Here is a 17,198-nt window from a genome sequence, read left to right on the forward strand (position 1 = left end):
CTAGTGACTCCATTATTTTCCCTGGAACAGAAGTTAAATTAACAGGTCTTTAATTAGTCGTGCCACCCTTTGATCCCCCTTTGCGAATTGGGGATGCATTTGCACATCTCCAGTCCATGGGGACCTCCCCTGAATGCAAGGATGCTTTCATAATTATGGCTAAGGGTTTGCATGCTTCCTTAGCTGCCTCCTTTAATATAACTGGATGATCCCACTACCCTTGGTGCCTTTCTTATGTTTAACTTCAACAATTTCTCCTCCACTTTACTCTCAGTTATTACAAAGTCATTTAGCTCCCTGTTTGAGTTTGATAAACTTCGGGCCTCTACTTCCCTACATCATTCTGCATGTGTGAATGTAGATGCAAAATACTCATTCAGTTTGTCTGTTACTTGAGCAGGATCATCAACAGTTGAACTATCAACATCAAGTGGATCAATCTGATTCATCCCTTTCCTTCTAGAGTTTACATAAGTAAAGACGTCTTTTCTGTATTTCTTTGAATCCTTTGCCAAGGATTTCTTGTAATCTGCCATTGCTTGCCTAACCTCCTTTGTGACTTGATTACTGACTAGTTTATATCTGCCATAGGTTTCTGTGTCACCCGATAATTTATATGCATCCCATGCATTTTTCTTTTATGTCACAATTTGTGTTAGTTCATCTGACATCCATTTAGGAAAAAAATTAGACATTGAATAATATTTCTTAGTTTAGTTGGTATGAAAAGCCTAGTAGCTTCCAAGATTAGTTCCTTTAATGTTTCCTATTTAGAATTTGCTGTTGGTAACATCATCAGTTGATCGCACTGTATAGAATTTAAAAGCTGTCTGAGACAACTGTTATTATTATTTATTATTATGATTATTATTATTATTAGCCCTATGGTATAAGGAAGCCTGAGGCTTATGCTGCACCAACAAAAAAAAACAAAAAGAAAGAAAAACTTCTGAATTACCGAGAGAGAGAGAGAGAGAAGTAGAAGATAGTCACCTTTACAAACGCAAAAAATGTTCCCTTAATCCCCTGATGTAGGTGGTTACATCTTTAAGTAAATCCCACATCAGAATGCTGTGATCACTGTCACCAAGTGGTTCCTTTATCTGCAGATTCTTAATGCATGAATAATCACTGCTGATAATCAGATCCAGAGTATTACTCCCTCTGGTTGCCTCTTGAACATGCTGCTGTAGAAAACAATCATCCAATAAATCCGCAAAAGTCTTGCTTGTGTGCAAGTGACCAATCCACTAGTTCCAGTCAATATCTGAGAAGTTAAAATCTCCCATTCTGATTTACTGGCCCACTCTATTTCTCTGTACAATTTTTGTTTGTACTCATATGAGTTGTTAGGCCTATAGCACACTCCTCCTCCCCTTTTTGCTTTCCAAGTGCTTATGTCACACCAAACTGACTCAACATTGCACTGTCCACCCATGTCAACTGGATGCACCTGCTTAGATTTTATGTGTTTCTTAACTAACAGCATAACCCCTCCTCCCTTCCTATCCTTTCTATTCTACTGTACACATTGTACTCCTATATTCCAGTTCTGCACTGCTTATACAGGGTTATTCAAAATGAATCCGGGGTTTCAAACATTCAAACATTTCAAATCCAGGCTCAATGTCATCTGAGTAAATCTTCTGAAACTTGGCTGCTTCTGTTGAAATGTCTTCATCATTCATTGTTGGAAATTCGACCAGGAAACCAAAAAAATGGTTGAATTCAAACATTTCAAACCCCGGACTTCATTTTGAATAACCCTGTATATCTGTGTGACACCATGTCTCTGATATCCCAACAATATCCTCCTTTGATATCTTGACTAGCACTTCAAAATTCATCAAATATATTGACTATACTCCTGGCATTGGTGTACATACAAGTATACATGCACCTGTTCTTACTCTTAGTTACCCTAACACAGCCCATGTATTTACTTGTTCCATGATGACTCCTAGCAGTTCTTGTAATCTCCAGCAACTTACCTTCCAGGCTGCTTCTCTTTCCAATAGAAGCAGTGCAAGAATCACTTCCCCCTCTGCCTGAAGCTACTGTTAATCTATTAGTCTGTGAATTCCTCTAGCAGTTTTCCAACCCAACTAACACTGCCTCGATAGCATCAGCAAATATTCTTGCATTTTTTCTATGTAAGTGTATCCCATCTGTGTAGAAGCAGTCTCTTCTGTTAACATATCCTATTATCATCTATGTATTAGTGCATGAGTATGATAAACATTCTGATAAAAGACTTTTTTTGTTGTTTAAAGTGTTCTGAGTGTGTATATATATATATATATATATATATATATATAGATATTATATATTTTTTTAAATTACAAAATGTATTTTGTTGTGTTCATTTATCATCATTAAATATGTTAAAATAACTCTCTACAATTATTTATTATGTTTTTGGAATGGTGGTGGAATGCTGATAGAACTTTGCAAAAAAGGAATCTCATATGCATGTTGGCCCTTGATTCCCATGCATTTGACGTGGAGCTAAAAGAAACAAAAATCAAAACATAACCTGCATACTTCAGTGATTGGATTCCAGCCAGATGCAGGACAACATGTGGCACAAGCAAAGCATCAACAGTTGGGAGACACTGTGATCACATACGATGACAGTGCACTCAATAATTGTATGTGAGAGATGCTACTAATTTTAAATTCTCATTTTGTAACACTTGATAATTATATGTGAGACTAGACTTAAAAAAAGTCTAAAACACTGTTTTATTTTATTTTTTATAACCAAACTTCATCTATAACAAAACAATTAGTGATACAAAAAATGACAATTAATGATAAAGAAAAACTAAAATTCCCACTTGCATCACTTTAATATATGTTTTAATTGATTTTTCTGGTTTTCTAATTGGAGGTTGACAGTAACAACTTTATTTCATACACTTTCATTCTGCACTCATCCATCAAACAATAATGCAGTTATTGTTTAAAGCTGAGTGCATCATTATGGCATGATATTTTCTTAATTTCATAATGAGCATATGTGTAGAGTGTAGAGTGTGTTTAGTGTCAAACGGCACCAGGGGTTTCCCCCATCTCCGCGTGCTATACATTGTGGGTGTGAAACAGAACACTGTCAATGCCAGAGGTTTAAAAGTGTATGGATTTTGTACATGTGTAGTGTCGTGTACCGTTGTTCCTCTGGTCATTTAGCCGCTGGGCCCCTAATGGGACCCAACGTTGTCCACACTCTGCCTCGTGGAGGCAGACCAGGTACACCACTATTATAGTTATTTACTCTGGCAGGTCCTGCCACCTAATTTTCTTAGATTTCAGTGGCTAGGACCTTAAAAAAAAAAAAAAAACCGTTATAGTTATGGGTCAGCCAAAAAGAAGTATTATTTATGCAAATAAATGTTAAGTTTTTGGGTGTAGGGCTCAAGCAATTTAACAATTCAGTTTAATTTAATTTAATGATTTAATTTAATGATTCAGACACTAGTAATTATAATTAAAAGAGAGAGAGAGAGAGAGGGGTGGGGGGACTGAAGGCTGGGGGGAAAAGACAGAAATAACGGGTCCATAGAGAAGATGACCCCCAAATCAATGGAGCAGGCCCATGCCCCACCAGAAGGAAGAGAGGGGCAGCGAGGGGAGGAGGAGCCCAGAAGTCACCTCCCCCTCCCGCCCAGGGAGTGGAGACAAAAGGCCACGCAAGGGAGCGTGGCTTAAAAAAAAAATAATAATAAAATAAATAAATAAAAAAAAATAAAATAAATAAATATGAAATAAAAAATAAATATATAAAATAAATATGAAATAAAAAATAAATAAATAAAATAAAATAAAAAAAATTCTATAGAGTCCCAAAGGAAGGTCTTGTATCTGGGTGAGAGCCAGTTTCGTTGAGTCCAAGGATCGTTAGTTTAGTCATGGTGCCTGTTCTTCATCCCTGTAGATAGCAATAAGTGTCCTCCTTCGGGTGAACAGTCCCTGGGCGAATTTTGTCAACTCCTTATACTCCTTTTGCGAGTCCAACAGGTTTGATTCCCTATCGCGAGGGAAGTAAGTCAGCTTTGCCATCAGGAGGCAGCGGAGATCCTCATAGTTTTCACAGTTGTACATTATGTGAGACCACGTCTCCGCTTCCCCACAGACATAGGTGGTAGATGACTTTCATCAACCGGTGAAATACCACCACTTTGCGTATTGGAGGCTTGAAGTGGTGAAACCCATGTTTAGTCTCTAGAGCAAAGTTTCCGGCATCCCCCTCTCCCCATACTTCTCCTTCAACCCATGCACGGTACTAAGTACTATAGGTTTTGACACCTTTCGTGTTTGGGGTTTTCATAAAAAAAAAAAAAAAAAAAAAAACGACACAGCGGGGATTGTTTACTAATTTAAAACTGTTTAGTTTGGCATTCAGGGCCCCATGACCTGTTAAAAGATACATAGTGTACAGTCCAGGGTGAAACCATGATGGTGCTTTTGGGTATAATCTTCCGACATCAGGCAGAAATTTCCTCGTTATTTCCCCTTTTGTGGATTCTGACCACCTATCCTGCCAGACCTGCTGCAGGTGGGTGGTGAGTTTTGTTTTCTCTCTTTTCAGGTTTCCTGTAGGGTCAATGGAGTGGCCCAGGAAGGTGCAGGGAAGCCCTTTTGCGAGATGCTGCACCATGGCACAACGCACCACCTCAAGGTCAAGGGGGAGTGCTCCCGCCAGAACCTGCAGAGCATGTGTACTCACAGTGCAGCAGGCCCGTGTAATAGAGAGGAGTATTGTCCGCTGGATGGAATCTAGTGTCCATCTGTTAACTGCAGTAGTTGCTTTCTGGAACCAGATGGGTGACGCGTAAGTTATGGCTGGTATAAATGTCGTTTTGTAATACAGTCCCAAGGTGTGCCTCTTGAGTCCCCAATCCCTTTTAGCTATTCTTGAGACAAGGGCAGAATATCTCCTGATTTTCTCTCGGATATGTTTCAAGTGTGGGTTGAAAGATTGGTTCCTGTCCAGTATGATTCCTAGATATTTCATCTCACTGAGTAGTTTTATAGTTGTATTTTCTACTTTAATTTGTGGTGGTCTACGGATATTTAATGTTCCTTTCAGTAGCATTGAGTAGGTTTTTCCCGGTGAGATCTTAAGAAAATGGACCTTCATCCAGTCTTGTAGAATTTGAATTGCTCGATTTGCCTGGGTTTCCAATTGAAGTCGATTGTCTGCGGCAACAGTCAGTATCAGGTCATCTGCAAATGCCTGTGAGTGGACCTCCCCCAGGTCGAAGGACAGAAACTCATTCAATGCCATACTCCAGAGGAGCGGTGCTAGTACCGAGCCCTGGGGGCAGCCCCTGTAAACAGGCCTGGTCAGTTTCTTGTACGGAGTCACTACTTGTATTTTTCTCTTGGATAAATATGACTTCATTATTTTGTAAAGGTTGATGGGTGTTTTTGCCTTCTGCAGTCTGGCCAGGATGCTCGGCCACCAGATGGTGTCGAACGCCCCAGCAAAATCGACCGAAATAACCAAGAAGTACTTCCTATCACAGGCAGCAGCCAAACTTAGGAGGCTGTTGAGAGCATCCACTGTTGAGGTTCCGGGTTTGAACCCAAACTGTGTGGGCATCACGAGATTTGCAGCTTCATAGTGGTGCAGGAGTCGCTTGTGAAGCATCTTTTCAAGGTGTTTACTAGCAACTAGGAGCAGGGAAATTGACCGGTATGATTCGGGTTGTTCGGGTGGCTTCATAGGATTTTTTAGAATTAATTTGAAGTTGGCCATTTTCCAGTCAGTTGGAAAGACTCCAGTCTTCAGGCATGTGTTGAAGAGGTTTAGTAAAGTCTGCGGAGAGATGTCTACTACTTTTTTAATAATCTCCGGCTCCAGAAGATCTGGGCCTGGGCATTTTTTATTCCTTATTTGTTCCGCTGCCTGTTGTAGTTCTTCTAGGGCAAAAGGTGGTTCCATTTGGTCTATGTGATATGCTTCATTTCCATCACAGATCTGCAGTTGTTCTGGTAGTATGTGTAATGGAATAAATCTCCAAAAATTTGAAAGTTACTTTGGGGGATACAGCAGGCCCCGTTATAACGCGGTTCGCTTTACGGTGATTCGCTATAACGCTGTTCTTATATTATAACCCCTATCTGACTATAACGCTGTCACAGATCACTATAAAGCTCTTTTACAGATTGCATTTTTGGCATATTTAACGAAATTTTCATTTGATGGAGTCGATAGCTTGAAAATGAATACCAAAACAGCATTAAAACGTTTCCCACGCCGACTTGAGAAATTTTCTCGCGCGCTAATTTAATTGCAGTACAGTCACTTGTTACGTAGTTCCGAGATCAACATTTAAAAAAATGATCAAGTATATTATATTGCTTGTAATATTTGCGTTATATGCATTTATCCGAAGTCTAGTCATTACTCAGTACCGTATTAGACATCGTGCGAAACTGACAGTTTACTCGAACATTGTATCGTAATTAATGCAACCAACGCAGTTACATTTTCGAAGAGTTAATAATGCCGGATAAGAATTAAAAAGCAACAACGTCTGAGCGCAGTACGAAGCCTATAAATGTAAGAAAAAGACTGAATTTGAAAATTAAATTAGACGTTTTGAAGCAAATCGATTCCGGTCAAAGACAAGCGGATGTGTGCCATTACTTAGGACTCGCAAATTTAACTGTAAGAACAATTATAAAAAAAAATAAAGAATTAATTTTAGCAGCGGGAAAGATAGCTGTTCCACTGCACGCCACTAGGGCTAGGCCGGCTATTAGGATTGAAATGGAAAGACTTTAACTAATTTTATTGCAGATAATATCCAATGCAGAATTCAGTTAAATTAAATATTATTAAAAAAAAAAGAGAGAGAGATTAGCCAATATGATGATCTGAAGAAAACTCACCTAAAAAAAAAAAAAAAATGTGGAACCATTTAAAATTGGTAAGGGATGGTTGAATAGATTTAAAATCCAGAGAGAAGCCGCAAGTGCAGATTAAGGAGCCGAAACTTTCAAAAAATAACTTGTTAAAAGTATTGAAGAGGGGTATTATGCGTTATACTTCCCAACAAATTTTTAACATAGATGAAGCAGGACTTTTATGGAAACGAATGCCTAAAAGAAGTTTCATATTGAAAGAAGAAAAAAACATGCCAGGTTTCAAAGCGGCGAAGGATCGGTTGACTTTATTGTTGGGTGGTAACGCTGCGGGGATTTAAAATTAATACCCCTTTTAGTTTATTTGGAAGAGGGCCAAAGTTCAACCCAAAATCGACACATTTTTCTTGATTAAATTCATCAATTAAATTAAATCAATTTAGATTCATTATTTTAATTGGAATTTTAAGTTTAATTTTGATACATAAGTAGTTACCACATAATTATATACATATGTAATGCAGAATATTTTATATGTACAAATATTTGAATATTAAATATTTTGACCGACATTTGTGCATCTTTTCACTGCCGTTTATTATTGATTAGGAAATATCCTATGGCACCGACCGCAACTCACAAATACATATGTTACCTTATGGGGAATGCTGCGCTCGCTTAGCGCGGATTCACTTAGCGCTCTGTTTTTACAGAACGAATTATCAGCGTTAAGCGGGGTTCACCTGTATTTACCACCAGTGTGTCCAGTAAACAGTTAATATTGAGTAATATTGTTATTATAATTATTGTTGATACTATTATTTAAAAATAAATAAATGAAAAAAATAATAAGGACAGATGTTAAAAATGATAGATATTGAAAATCACAGAATAATAATATGGATGCACTTTTCTTTTCAGGATGACCAGTTTGTTGACTGGTAGTATGACATTTTGATTGTTTTCAGTGGTGTGCCATAAGGCGTGACATTTTGTGTATAGCTTTCAGGCAGAGCAGTGAGAAGCCACATTAACAACTGAAAAATTAAATTTCTGTTTTTTTTTTTTTTTTTATCAGTTTTGTGATGTTGTAAAGGTACTAGATAAATATGGAGCTCAACAAAAAAATAAAACATAAAATAAATTCACGTGGAGTTGAAGTTTCATTGAGCAACGTCCCATGAAAGTGCAAAGCCCAGGGTAGCTAGCCCAGTTGCAAATGCCTAACACAGGCTGTACTTACAGGTTCTGAGAAAGCTGAAGTTTATATGGTAGCATCTGAGGATCCTAATTCGAAATTCACTTGACACTTTTCCAACTAACTTTTGTCTCTGCTGATAATTTTCTGTTGGTTTTTAGGGTTTTGTAATACTGCAGCACTTATTTCTACAATTGTTTCTCCTCTAATTGGAGATTTACATTGAACAATTTTTTGGAGTAAATTTTTTCAATTTTTTGAAAAAAATTTAAAAAAATTTCTCAAAAAATTGCATTATTGTTTAATAGCTAGGCATCATTATGGTTTAATATTTTTATGAATGAGTATATTTAATGGAATAAAGTTTCAGTTCTTTCTAGCAAATTTCAGGAAGAGAGTAATTAAAATTCGAGTTGAGTCTTATTCAAATTTAAAAAAAGATAAAGAATTGATGTTGATATCACAAAAGCCATTTTCATTTTAAAGTGTAGTATTCTTTGTGGTTCATCCTGTATTTATCTCTATTTGAATCTAGAGTTTGATTTTAAAAGATGGTATGTCAGGCATTAAATGCTTTTAAACTTTCTAATAGGGATGGAAAAGCGCCTACATTTACAAAAAAACCGACTATCAAGCAGGAGGACGAGGGAAGCATTCTTCTATTCGAGTGCCGCATCGACGCAGTACCAGTGCCAACGGTAACCTGGTATCGAGACGATATTCCAATCGAATCAAAAGGGAGGCATAAGGTAATGCAGTATAATGGCTAATTTGTAAACTGTTCATTCCAAGTAACCTATTTAACTTATCAGCAGTTGTGAAATTGATTATTCTTCCTCTCTGTGAGTGTGGTTAATTCGACTCGACATGCATGCAGCATTTGGAAATCAGCAATGCAAAATTGTTCACTTTTTTGATGCTCTCTTTACTAGTATTAGTAATGGCAAATGATGCAAGAAAGCAAGTTTATACATCGTCAGCAAAAAAAAAAAAAAAAATAAACACTAACACTTCCCATATCACCTCCTCTAACAGTGTGTTTAGTTTGCTGAATTTATTCAAACAACCTACATCTACAACACCAGATAGAAGTTTGTCCCAACAATCAACTACCTACTGGCTGAAGATAAATTTCTGCATATTTATCCTGTAACAACCTTTCTTTAATTTGAATTTATGACCCCTGATGTTCATAGTCTGAACAAGAGGAAGGATTCCATTGGCATCGAGCTTACACAATGCATTCAGATCCTTAAACACCCTCAATTAGATTCTTTCACAGGTGTGTTCTTTCTAGATGCTGCAATTTGCAGAATTGAAGCCCTTTCCTGGTAAGAGCTCCCTTTTGTTCCTCTCACTAATTGTTTGCTTTTCTGTGTACCTGCTTCAACAGATCTATATCCTTCAGCAGATGAGGCTTCCAGACCTGTATGCAGAACTCAGAATGTGGCCTAACTAATTATTCCTTTATACAACAGGTTAATCACATCCTTATCCCTACTCGCAAAATTCTTGTATATCACTGACAAAACACCATGAGCTGCTCTGAGGACTTCAAATCTGACTGCACAATTATCACCAGATCTTATTATTTATTCTCCACTACCCTGAGTGTAGTACCACACAGTTGGTACATTAATATAAGATTACTACTATCCAAATGAAGTCACTTTGCATTTTTCAATGTTAAACATCAGTTGCCACATCTCAGCCCATCTTCCTAATTTATCTTGATCTTGTTTCAGTAGCATACCCTGATTATTGTTATTAACCAACCTGCCACCATCTTATCATCTGGAAACTTGCACATTATGCCTGATACAACTTCACAAATATCATTAATAAATATTGAAAACAACAGTGGGCTCAGCCAAGCCATAGGCAGATTCAGGGTAGGGGCACTGTGGAATGTGCCCCACTGTCATTTTTTTTGGAGAATACATCAATTGTTTAATTCCCTTTAGCTACAAGAAAATTTTTTTTCTTGTTAACAGGATTTTATCTCTTTTTGCACTGTGGCTTAGCTTTTTTCAACTGACTACAGTTGGCAACTCTGATGCTGATGTGATCGCCATTCTAGTTCGAGGCATCACACAGTTTGGTTGTCCATAATGTTCACTTCAGTGTAATTCAGAGTTCAGCTTTGTGCCTGTGTTCGCCAGTCACATTAAGTTTGAGTGTTGTATTTGTTTTGTTCTGTGCTATTTTGTGCCTTGTTTGATATGGAGGGCACAAAAATGGTGCCCTCCATATAATTTTTTTCTGGATCCACCACCTGGCCCAGCACTGAACCCTGTGGACTCCACTAATACCATTAATCCATGAAGAGGAGTGTCAATTAATAATCACACCCTGTCTTCTGCCATTCTGCTATCCCTTTATCCATAGCAGTAACTTGTCCTTAATGCCACAGTGCTCTAAATTATGCAGCAGTCTTTTATGTGCAACAGTATTAAAAACTTTCTTGAAATCCAAGTATATGATATCAAAATTATTTTTTGCATCCAGTTCCTTTGTTACTGCATTATAATATCCAATTAGATTGGTCAGACAAGATGGCCCCCTTAACCAGTCCATGCTGTAAATGAAGTATATGTGCATTCCTGCATTACTTCTTCTCGGAATAGAAATTAACAGGTCTGTAATTATTCCTTTCACCTTTGATCCCCCTTTGTGATTTGGGGATACTTTTGCACATCTACAGTCCATAGGGATCTCTCCTGAATCAAAGCTGCACTCATAGTTACAGCTAAGGGTTTGCTTACCTCCTTTGCTACCTCCCTTAATATAATTGGATATATCCTATCCACCTCAGGATGCCTTTTTTATATTGAGCTTCAACACTTCCTCTTCCACTTTCCTCTTAGTGGAAAGTGAAAGAGATATTGTTGTCACAAAACCATTTAGCTCCCTGTTATTTTCTGATGAACTTCTGGAATTCTCCTCAATAAGGAACTCCTCGTGTGTGAATGTAGATGCAAAATACCTGTTCAATTCATCAGAAACCTGGATCATCAGCAGTTAAACCAATTTCATCAAGTGGACCAATATGATTCAACCCCTTCTTTCTATTGTTAATGTAAATAAAGAAGTCTGTTTACATTTCTTGTTATTCTTTACCAGACTTCTCATAATTTGCCTTAGCTTGCCTAACATTTGTGACTTGATTATTTTATATCAAGTCACAAAGGTTATGTGCAGACTAGTTTATATCTACCTCAGTTGCTGCATCACTAGATAATTTATATGAATCCCATGAATTTTTCTTCTCAGCCATCGGTTCCTCTGACAACCATTTAGTTCTAAGCCTGGAATGATATTTCTAGTAACTTCTACAATTACTTTTCTGAATACCCCTCTTTTAGCATTTACTGCTGGCAGCTTTATCAGACAGTCCCACTTGTATAGAATTTAAAAACTGTCTGAGAACACTGCAGTCACCCTTATGGGAGCAAGAGCCCCTCCCTTTACCCTTGACAATATTTAGGTGTTTAAGTACCACATCAGCACATTTTGATCACTGCCACCCAGAGAGTTTTTACCTGCATGTTCGTAATGAAGAGTCACTGCTGATAATCAGATCAAGGGTATTGCTTCTCTAACATGCTACTGTAGAAAACAGTCATCCAATAAATACACAAAGTCTTGCTAGTGTGCGAATCACCAACCCATAATTTCCAGTCAATATCTCTAAATTTAAAATCTCCATTATAAGACATTCTGATTTACTGGCCCACTCTATTTCTTTATATTGTTTGTTATAATCATTATTGTCATTAAATCTATAATACACTCCCACTTTCATTTTTGTTTTCCTAGAGCTTATATTACTCTACACTGGCTCAATGTTGCATTGGACACCCATGTTGTCTGGATCCACTGCTTTAGATTTTATATGCTTCTTAACTAAGAACATGATGCTCCTCCTGTCTTTTCTGTACACATTGTAATCGCCACATTCAAATTCTTCATCCCTTATGTCTGAATGACACTACGTTTCTGATATCGCGACAATGTCTGCATTTGATGACTTAATCAGAACTTCAATTTCATGAAATCTATTTACTATGCTCCTAGCATTGGTGTACATGCAAGTATGCATGCTCCTCTTTTTACTCTTAGTTACGTTAACTCAGCCCATATATTTGCTTGTTTCATGATGACCTACAGCTGGGCTGAAAATCTCCAGTTTGCTTTCCAAACTGTTGAATTTTCTAATAGAAGCAGTGCAAAAATTGCTTTAGATAAAAAATGGAAATGATAATAACATTAGATAATGATTAGTAGACATCAGCTAATATGGATTAAAACAGACAAAATATGCATCAAAATGCTGTTGATAATAAATGTAAATAAAATCAATAAAAAATGTAAATGATAATAACATTATTACATTTATTATCATTTTATTATAATTAGCTGAATTGCACTTCCTTTGTATTTATTATTTAAAATTAACAAAACCATTAATGAAAACTTTTAGAATAAGGGTCATTTTAAAACTTGCATGTGGAAGTTGCATGTGGAACTTTGTTACAGTAAACCAGTAGTCCCAAAATTTTTTTGCTTGAATCACACTGATTAAAAGATGTTATATTCTATTCAATGTCATACTTCAAGAAGATCTTGACACAGCAAGTGCCAGAATGCGCTGTTTGGGAACCGCTGCAGTAAACTGCATTATATTATTTAGTGTGGGCTATTATAAATTTGTGGCATTTAATATCTTGTGGAGGAGCTCAGGTTTCATTACTGATTACAGGTTTTCAATTTAAACCTGATCCACATTACTTGCATAGCCCATTGCTTACAGAAACAATTCAAGAGAATTTTAACTAAGTTAATAAAATTATTTTTGTATAAAAAGATCTTCATAAAAACCCAAACATAGCTATTCATAGAGATATGCAATGTGGTCTTCCTTTTCTGCCAGAGCCTAATTTGATAATGTGGGGAACACCATGGTTATATGCAGCATTGTTTTATGACAAAAGCTTTTATTCTATAAAGAAGTTATCAATGCTTTGGATGTTGCAGCTATTTGTGCTGCTGTTAACCTAATATAACCAATTCTTTCAAATTCTCTGGTTAGAAAAGATTATTAGCATTAGCATTAGTAGAGACATACGATGCAAGAAAGCAAGCTTATGCAGTGTCAGCCAAAAAAAAAAAAAAAAACCCCCTCCCATTTCATCCTTCCATTTGTTCCAAATGCCTGTCCAGCTCAGCCTTAAATTTATTAGCTTCCACAACAAAAGATGGAAGCCTATTCCACCAATCAACTACCTTCTGGCTAAAGGCAAATTTCCACACGTCTTTTCTACAACTATCTTTCCTCAATTTGAAACTGTGCCCTCTCAGGTTCTTAGTCTGAGCAAGACAAAGAATTCTATCAGCATTCAGCTTGCTCAACGCATTCAAGGCCTTATACACCTCAATCAGATCACCTCGCAGGTGCCTACCCTCCAGGCACTGCAATTTGCAGAACTTAAGCCTTTCTTGGTAAGAGCACCCCTTTGTTCTCCTTACTTATTTTGTTGCCCTTCTTTGTACTCATTCTAGCAACTCTACATCCTTCCTAAAATGAGGCCTCCAGACCTGTACACAGTACTCTAGGTGTGGCCTGACCATTGCTTTGTATAACGGGATTATCAACTCCCTGTCCCTGCTAGCAAAATTCCTATATAACATTGACAAGACTCTATGACCTGCCCTGGCCGCCCTTCTGCACTGCTCAGCGAATTTCATATTTGGTTGCACAATTACCCCCAGGCCTTTTTCATTTTCCACTTCCCTGAGTGTAGTACCATCCAGTTGGTATGTTTATCTTCGGTTATTGCAACCCATATGCAGTACTTTGCATTTGTCAATGTTAAACTCCAGTTGCCACTTCTCAGCCCATTTTCCAAACTTATCTAGATCTAGTTGGAGTAGCATACTGTCATTACTGTCGTTAACAACCCTGCCAACTTTTGTATCATCTGCAAACTTGGACATTAAACCTGATATACCTTCATCAATATCATTGATAAATATACAAAACAACAATGGGCCCAACACAGAACCCTGGGGAACTCCACTAATAACATTTGTCCACGAAAAGCAGTGTCCATTGATTACCACTCTGTGTTGTCTCCCACTCAACCATCCCTTTATCCACTGTAGCAGCTTACCCTTGATGCTGTACCTCTCCAATTTGTACAGCAGTCTTCCATGTGCAACAGTATCAAAAGCTTTCCTGAAATCCAAGTATATGATATCAAAATTATTTTTGGCATTCAGTACCTTTGTGACCACATCATAGTAAGCAATCAGATTGGTCAGAGAAGACCTCCCTTTGATAAACCCATGCTGTGTCTTAACTATTATTGCAGTATTGTCTAGATGATCCTGCAATGTTTCATTAACCAGTGATTCCATTATTTTTCATGGAACACAAGTTAAACTAACAGGTCTGTAGTTACTTGTGTCACCTTTTGAAACTCCTTTGTGAATTAATGATACATTTGCACACCTCCAGTCCATGGGGATCTCCCCTGAGTCCAAGGAAGCTCTCATAATTATGGCTAAGGGTTTGCTTTCACTCCTTTGCTGCCTCCTTTAATATAACTGGATAGATCCCATCCACCCCAGGTGCCTTCCTTATGTTTAACTTCAACAATTTCTCCTCCACTTTGCTCTTAGTTATTACAAACTCACTTAGCTTCCTGTTAGCATTTGATAAACTTCTGGCACTCCCTCATTGAATAAGCTTGCTTTCTTGCATCATATGCCTCTACTAATACTAATGCTAATGCTAACTCGTCATGTGTGAATGTAGATGCAAAATACTCATTCAGTTTATCAGCTACCTGAGCATGATCATCAATAGTCAACCCATCTATGTTAAGTGGTCCAATCTGATTCATTCCTTTCCTTCTAGAGTTTATATAAGTAAAGAACTCCTTGCTGTTTTTCTTTGCATCCTTTGCCAAAGATTTCTCATAATCTGCCTTCGCTTGCCTAACCTCCTTGGTGACTTGATTACAGACTAGTTTATACCTGCCATAGGCTTCTGTATCGTCTGATACTTTATATGCATCCCATACATTCTTCTTCTCTGCCACTGGCCTCATCAATTCATCTGACATCCATTTAAGCCTAAACCTTGAACAGTGTTTCTTAGTTGGAATGAAAAGCGTAGTAGCTTCCAAAATTAAGTCCCTGACGGCTTCCCATTTAGAATTCACTGTTGGTAACATCATCAGTTGATCCCACTGTACAGAATTTAAAAACTGTCTGAGACCTCTGTAGTCACCTTTACGAAAGCAAAAGCCCTTCCCTTTAGCCTTGATGGTAGTTACAGCTTTAAATAATTCCCACATCAATGCATTGTGATATTACCCAGTGGTTCTTTTATCTGCAGATTCTTAATGCATGAAGAATCACTACTGATAATCAGATCAAGAGTATTATTCCCTCTGGTTGCCTCTCGAACATGTTGCTGTAGAAAACAGTCATCCTATAAATTATCTGTTTATAGAGACTCGTTCTTGGTTACTTCATAGCCAAACTTGAAACATGGGGACATTCCCTGAGCAGCGCAATCACAGAGGTAGAAAAAGACAAAAATTTTGACCATACCTGAAAACACAGGAGAGAAAATAAGAAATTAATATACCTTTTGAGGTACAAGATATATCTCCTATGGCTTTGTTTAAAAATTGGAACAGTGAATGAAACATTAATGTAAAACATTTTTTTTTTAAATTCTCAGCTTTTTAGGATTCATTTCAAATAAAGGTTTTGAAAGCTCACATTTTTAAAGTCACTTCTGATAACGCAGAAAGATCATTCTCTATTTTTAATATTATTTTGTGGCATTAATCATGCATTTAAATTTATTCCTGTCTTGTTAATATTTTTGTATGAGTTCCAGTTGTAGAGTCCATTCCTGTTTGTCGCATAAGCACAAAATTATTTGAATTATGTGAAATCATCCACTTTAATTCCTTTTACAGTGGGACCTGTTGCCATGTCACATTATAAAAAAATTACTGTAAAGTGTGGTTTTAGTGTTATAAGAAAAACATAACACTGTAAAGTTTAGTACTATGCAGATTATAAACTGAATAGTGGCACTGAACAGGATTTTTTTAAGCAACAGGTGAGTTAGCTACACTTGTCCTGAACATTGGGCTATGTGTCTGGGCGGTGCGATGAGTTACAGAAAAGAGGAGTCTGAGAAAAAAGATTGGCTCAGAGATGCTATTTTTTCTAGGGCAAATGCTGGGCTTTTAATAGCCCTGGAACTGAATAATTTGAGTTGGAGACAATGATGTAGAAACTGATATTGGATGTATTGACAATGATTTTGCTACAACCAAATGACACTGGAAAAAAAATTTTTAGTTAATTTTCCCCGATCATTCTAATGAAGAAATTATTTGAAAAATCATAACTGAATGAAAATCATTTTTTTCTTGTAGATTTATTGGAGGACTGTTTTCTAGAGGACTGTTTTCAACATGTTCAAGAGGCAACCAGAGGGAGTAATACTCTTGATCTTATTATCAGCAGTGATTATTCATGCATTAAGAATTTGCAGATAAAGGAACTACTGGATGACAGTGATCACAATGTACTGATGCGGGAATTACTTAAAGATGTAACTACCATCAAGGCTAAAGGGAAGGGCTTTTACTTTCATAAAGGTGATTACAGTGGCCTCAGACAGTTTTTAAATTCTGTGCAGTCGAATCAACTGATGATGTTACCAACATTGAATTCTAAATGGGAAAAGCCTTCAGGGACGTAATTTTGGAGGCTGCTAGGCTTTTCATTCCAACTAAGAAATACTGTTCAAGGTTTAGGCCTAAATGGATGTCAGATAAATTAATGAGGTTTGTGGCAGAGAAGAAGAATGTATGGGATGTATATAAAGTATTAGGTGACACAGAAGACTATGGCAGGTATAAACTAGTCTATAATCAAGTCACAAAGGAGGTTAAGCAGGTGAAGGCAAATTACGAGAAATCTTTGGCAAAGGATGCAAAGAAAAACAACAAGGAGTTCTTTACTTATGTAAACTCTAGAAGGAAAGGGATGAATCAGATTGGATCACTATACATAGATGGGTTGGCTA

The 17,198-nt window shown here is 37.1% G+C and overlaps 1 protein-coding gene across 2 annotated transcripts in view; it reads left to right on the plus strand.

Moving 5' to 3' along the window:
* LOC150079033 (twitchin-like) overlaps window positions 1-17,198 on the plus strand; it is a 2,795,346-nt gene that overhangs the window by 242,514 nt on the left and 2,535,634 nt on the right. For both annotated transcript variants that reach the window (XM_090382361.1, XM_090382360.1), the window contains one exon: window positions 8,667-8,823. In XM_090382361.1, the coding sequence (XP_090238487.1) occupies window positions 8,667-8,823 (157 nt within the window). The remainder of the gene's footprint in view (window positions 1-8,666; window positions 8,824-17,198) is intronic.

The sequence above is a fragment of the Mastigoproctus giganteus genome, chromosome 10, assembly GCF_048544385.1.
Source record: "Mastigoproctus giganteus isolate SK-2022 chromosome 10, ASM4854438v1, whole genome shotgun sequence".
Classification (NCBI taxonomy): domain Eukaryota; kingdom Metazoa; phylum Arthropoda; class Arachnida; order Uropygi; family Thelyphonidae; genus Mastigoproctus; species Mastigoproctus giganteus.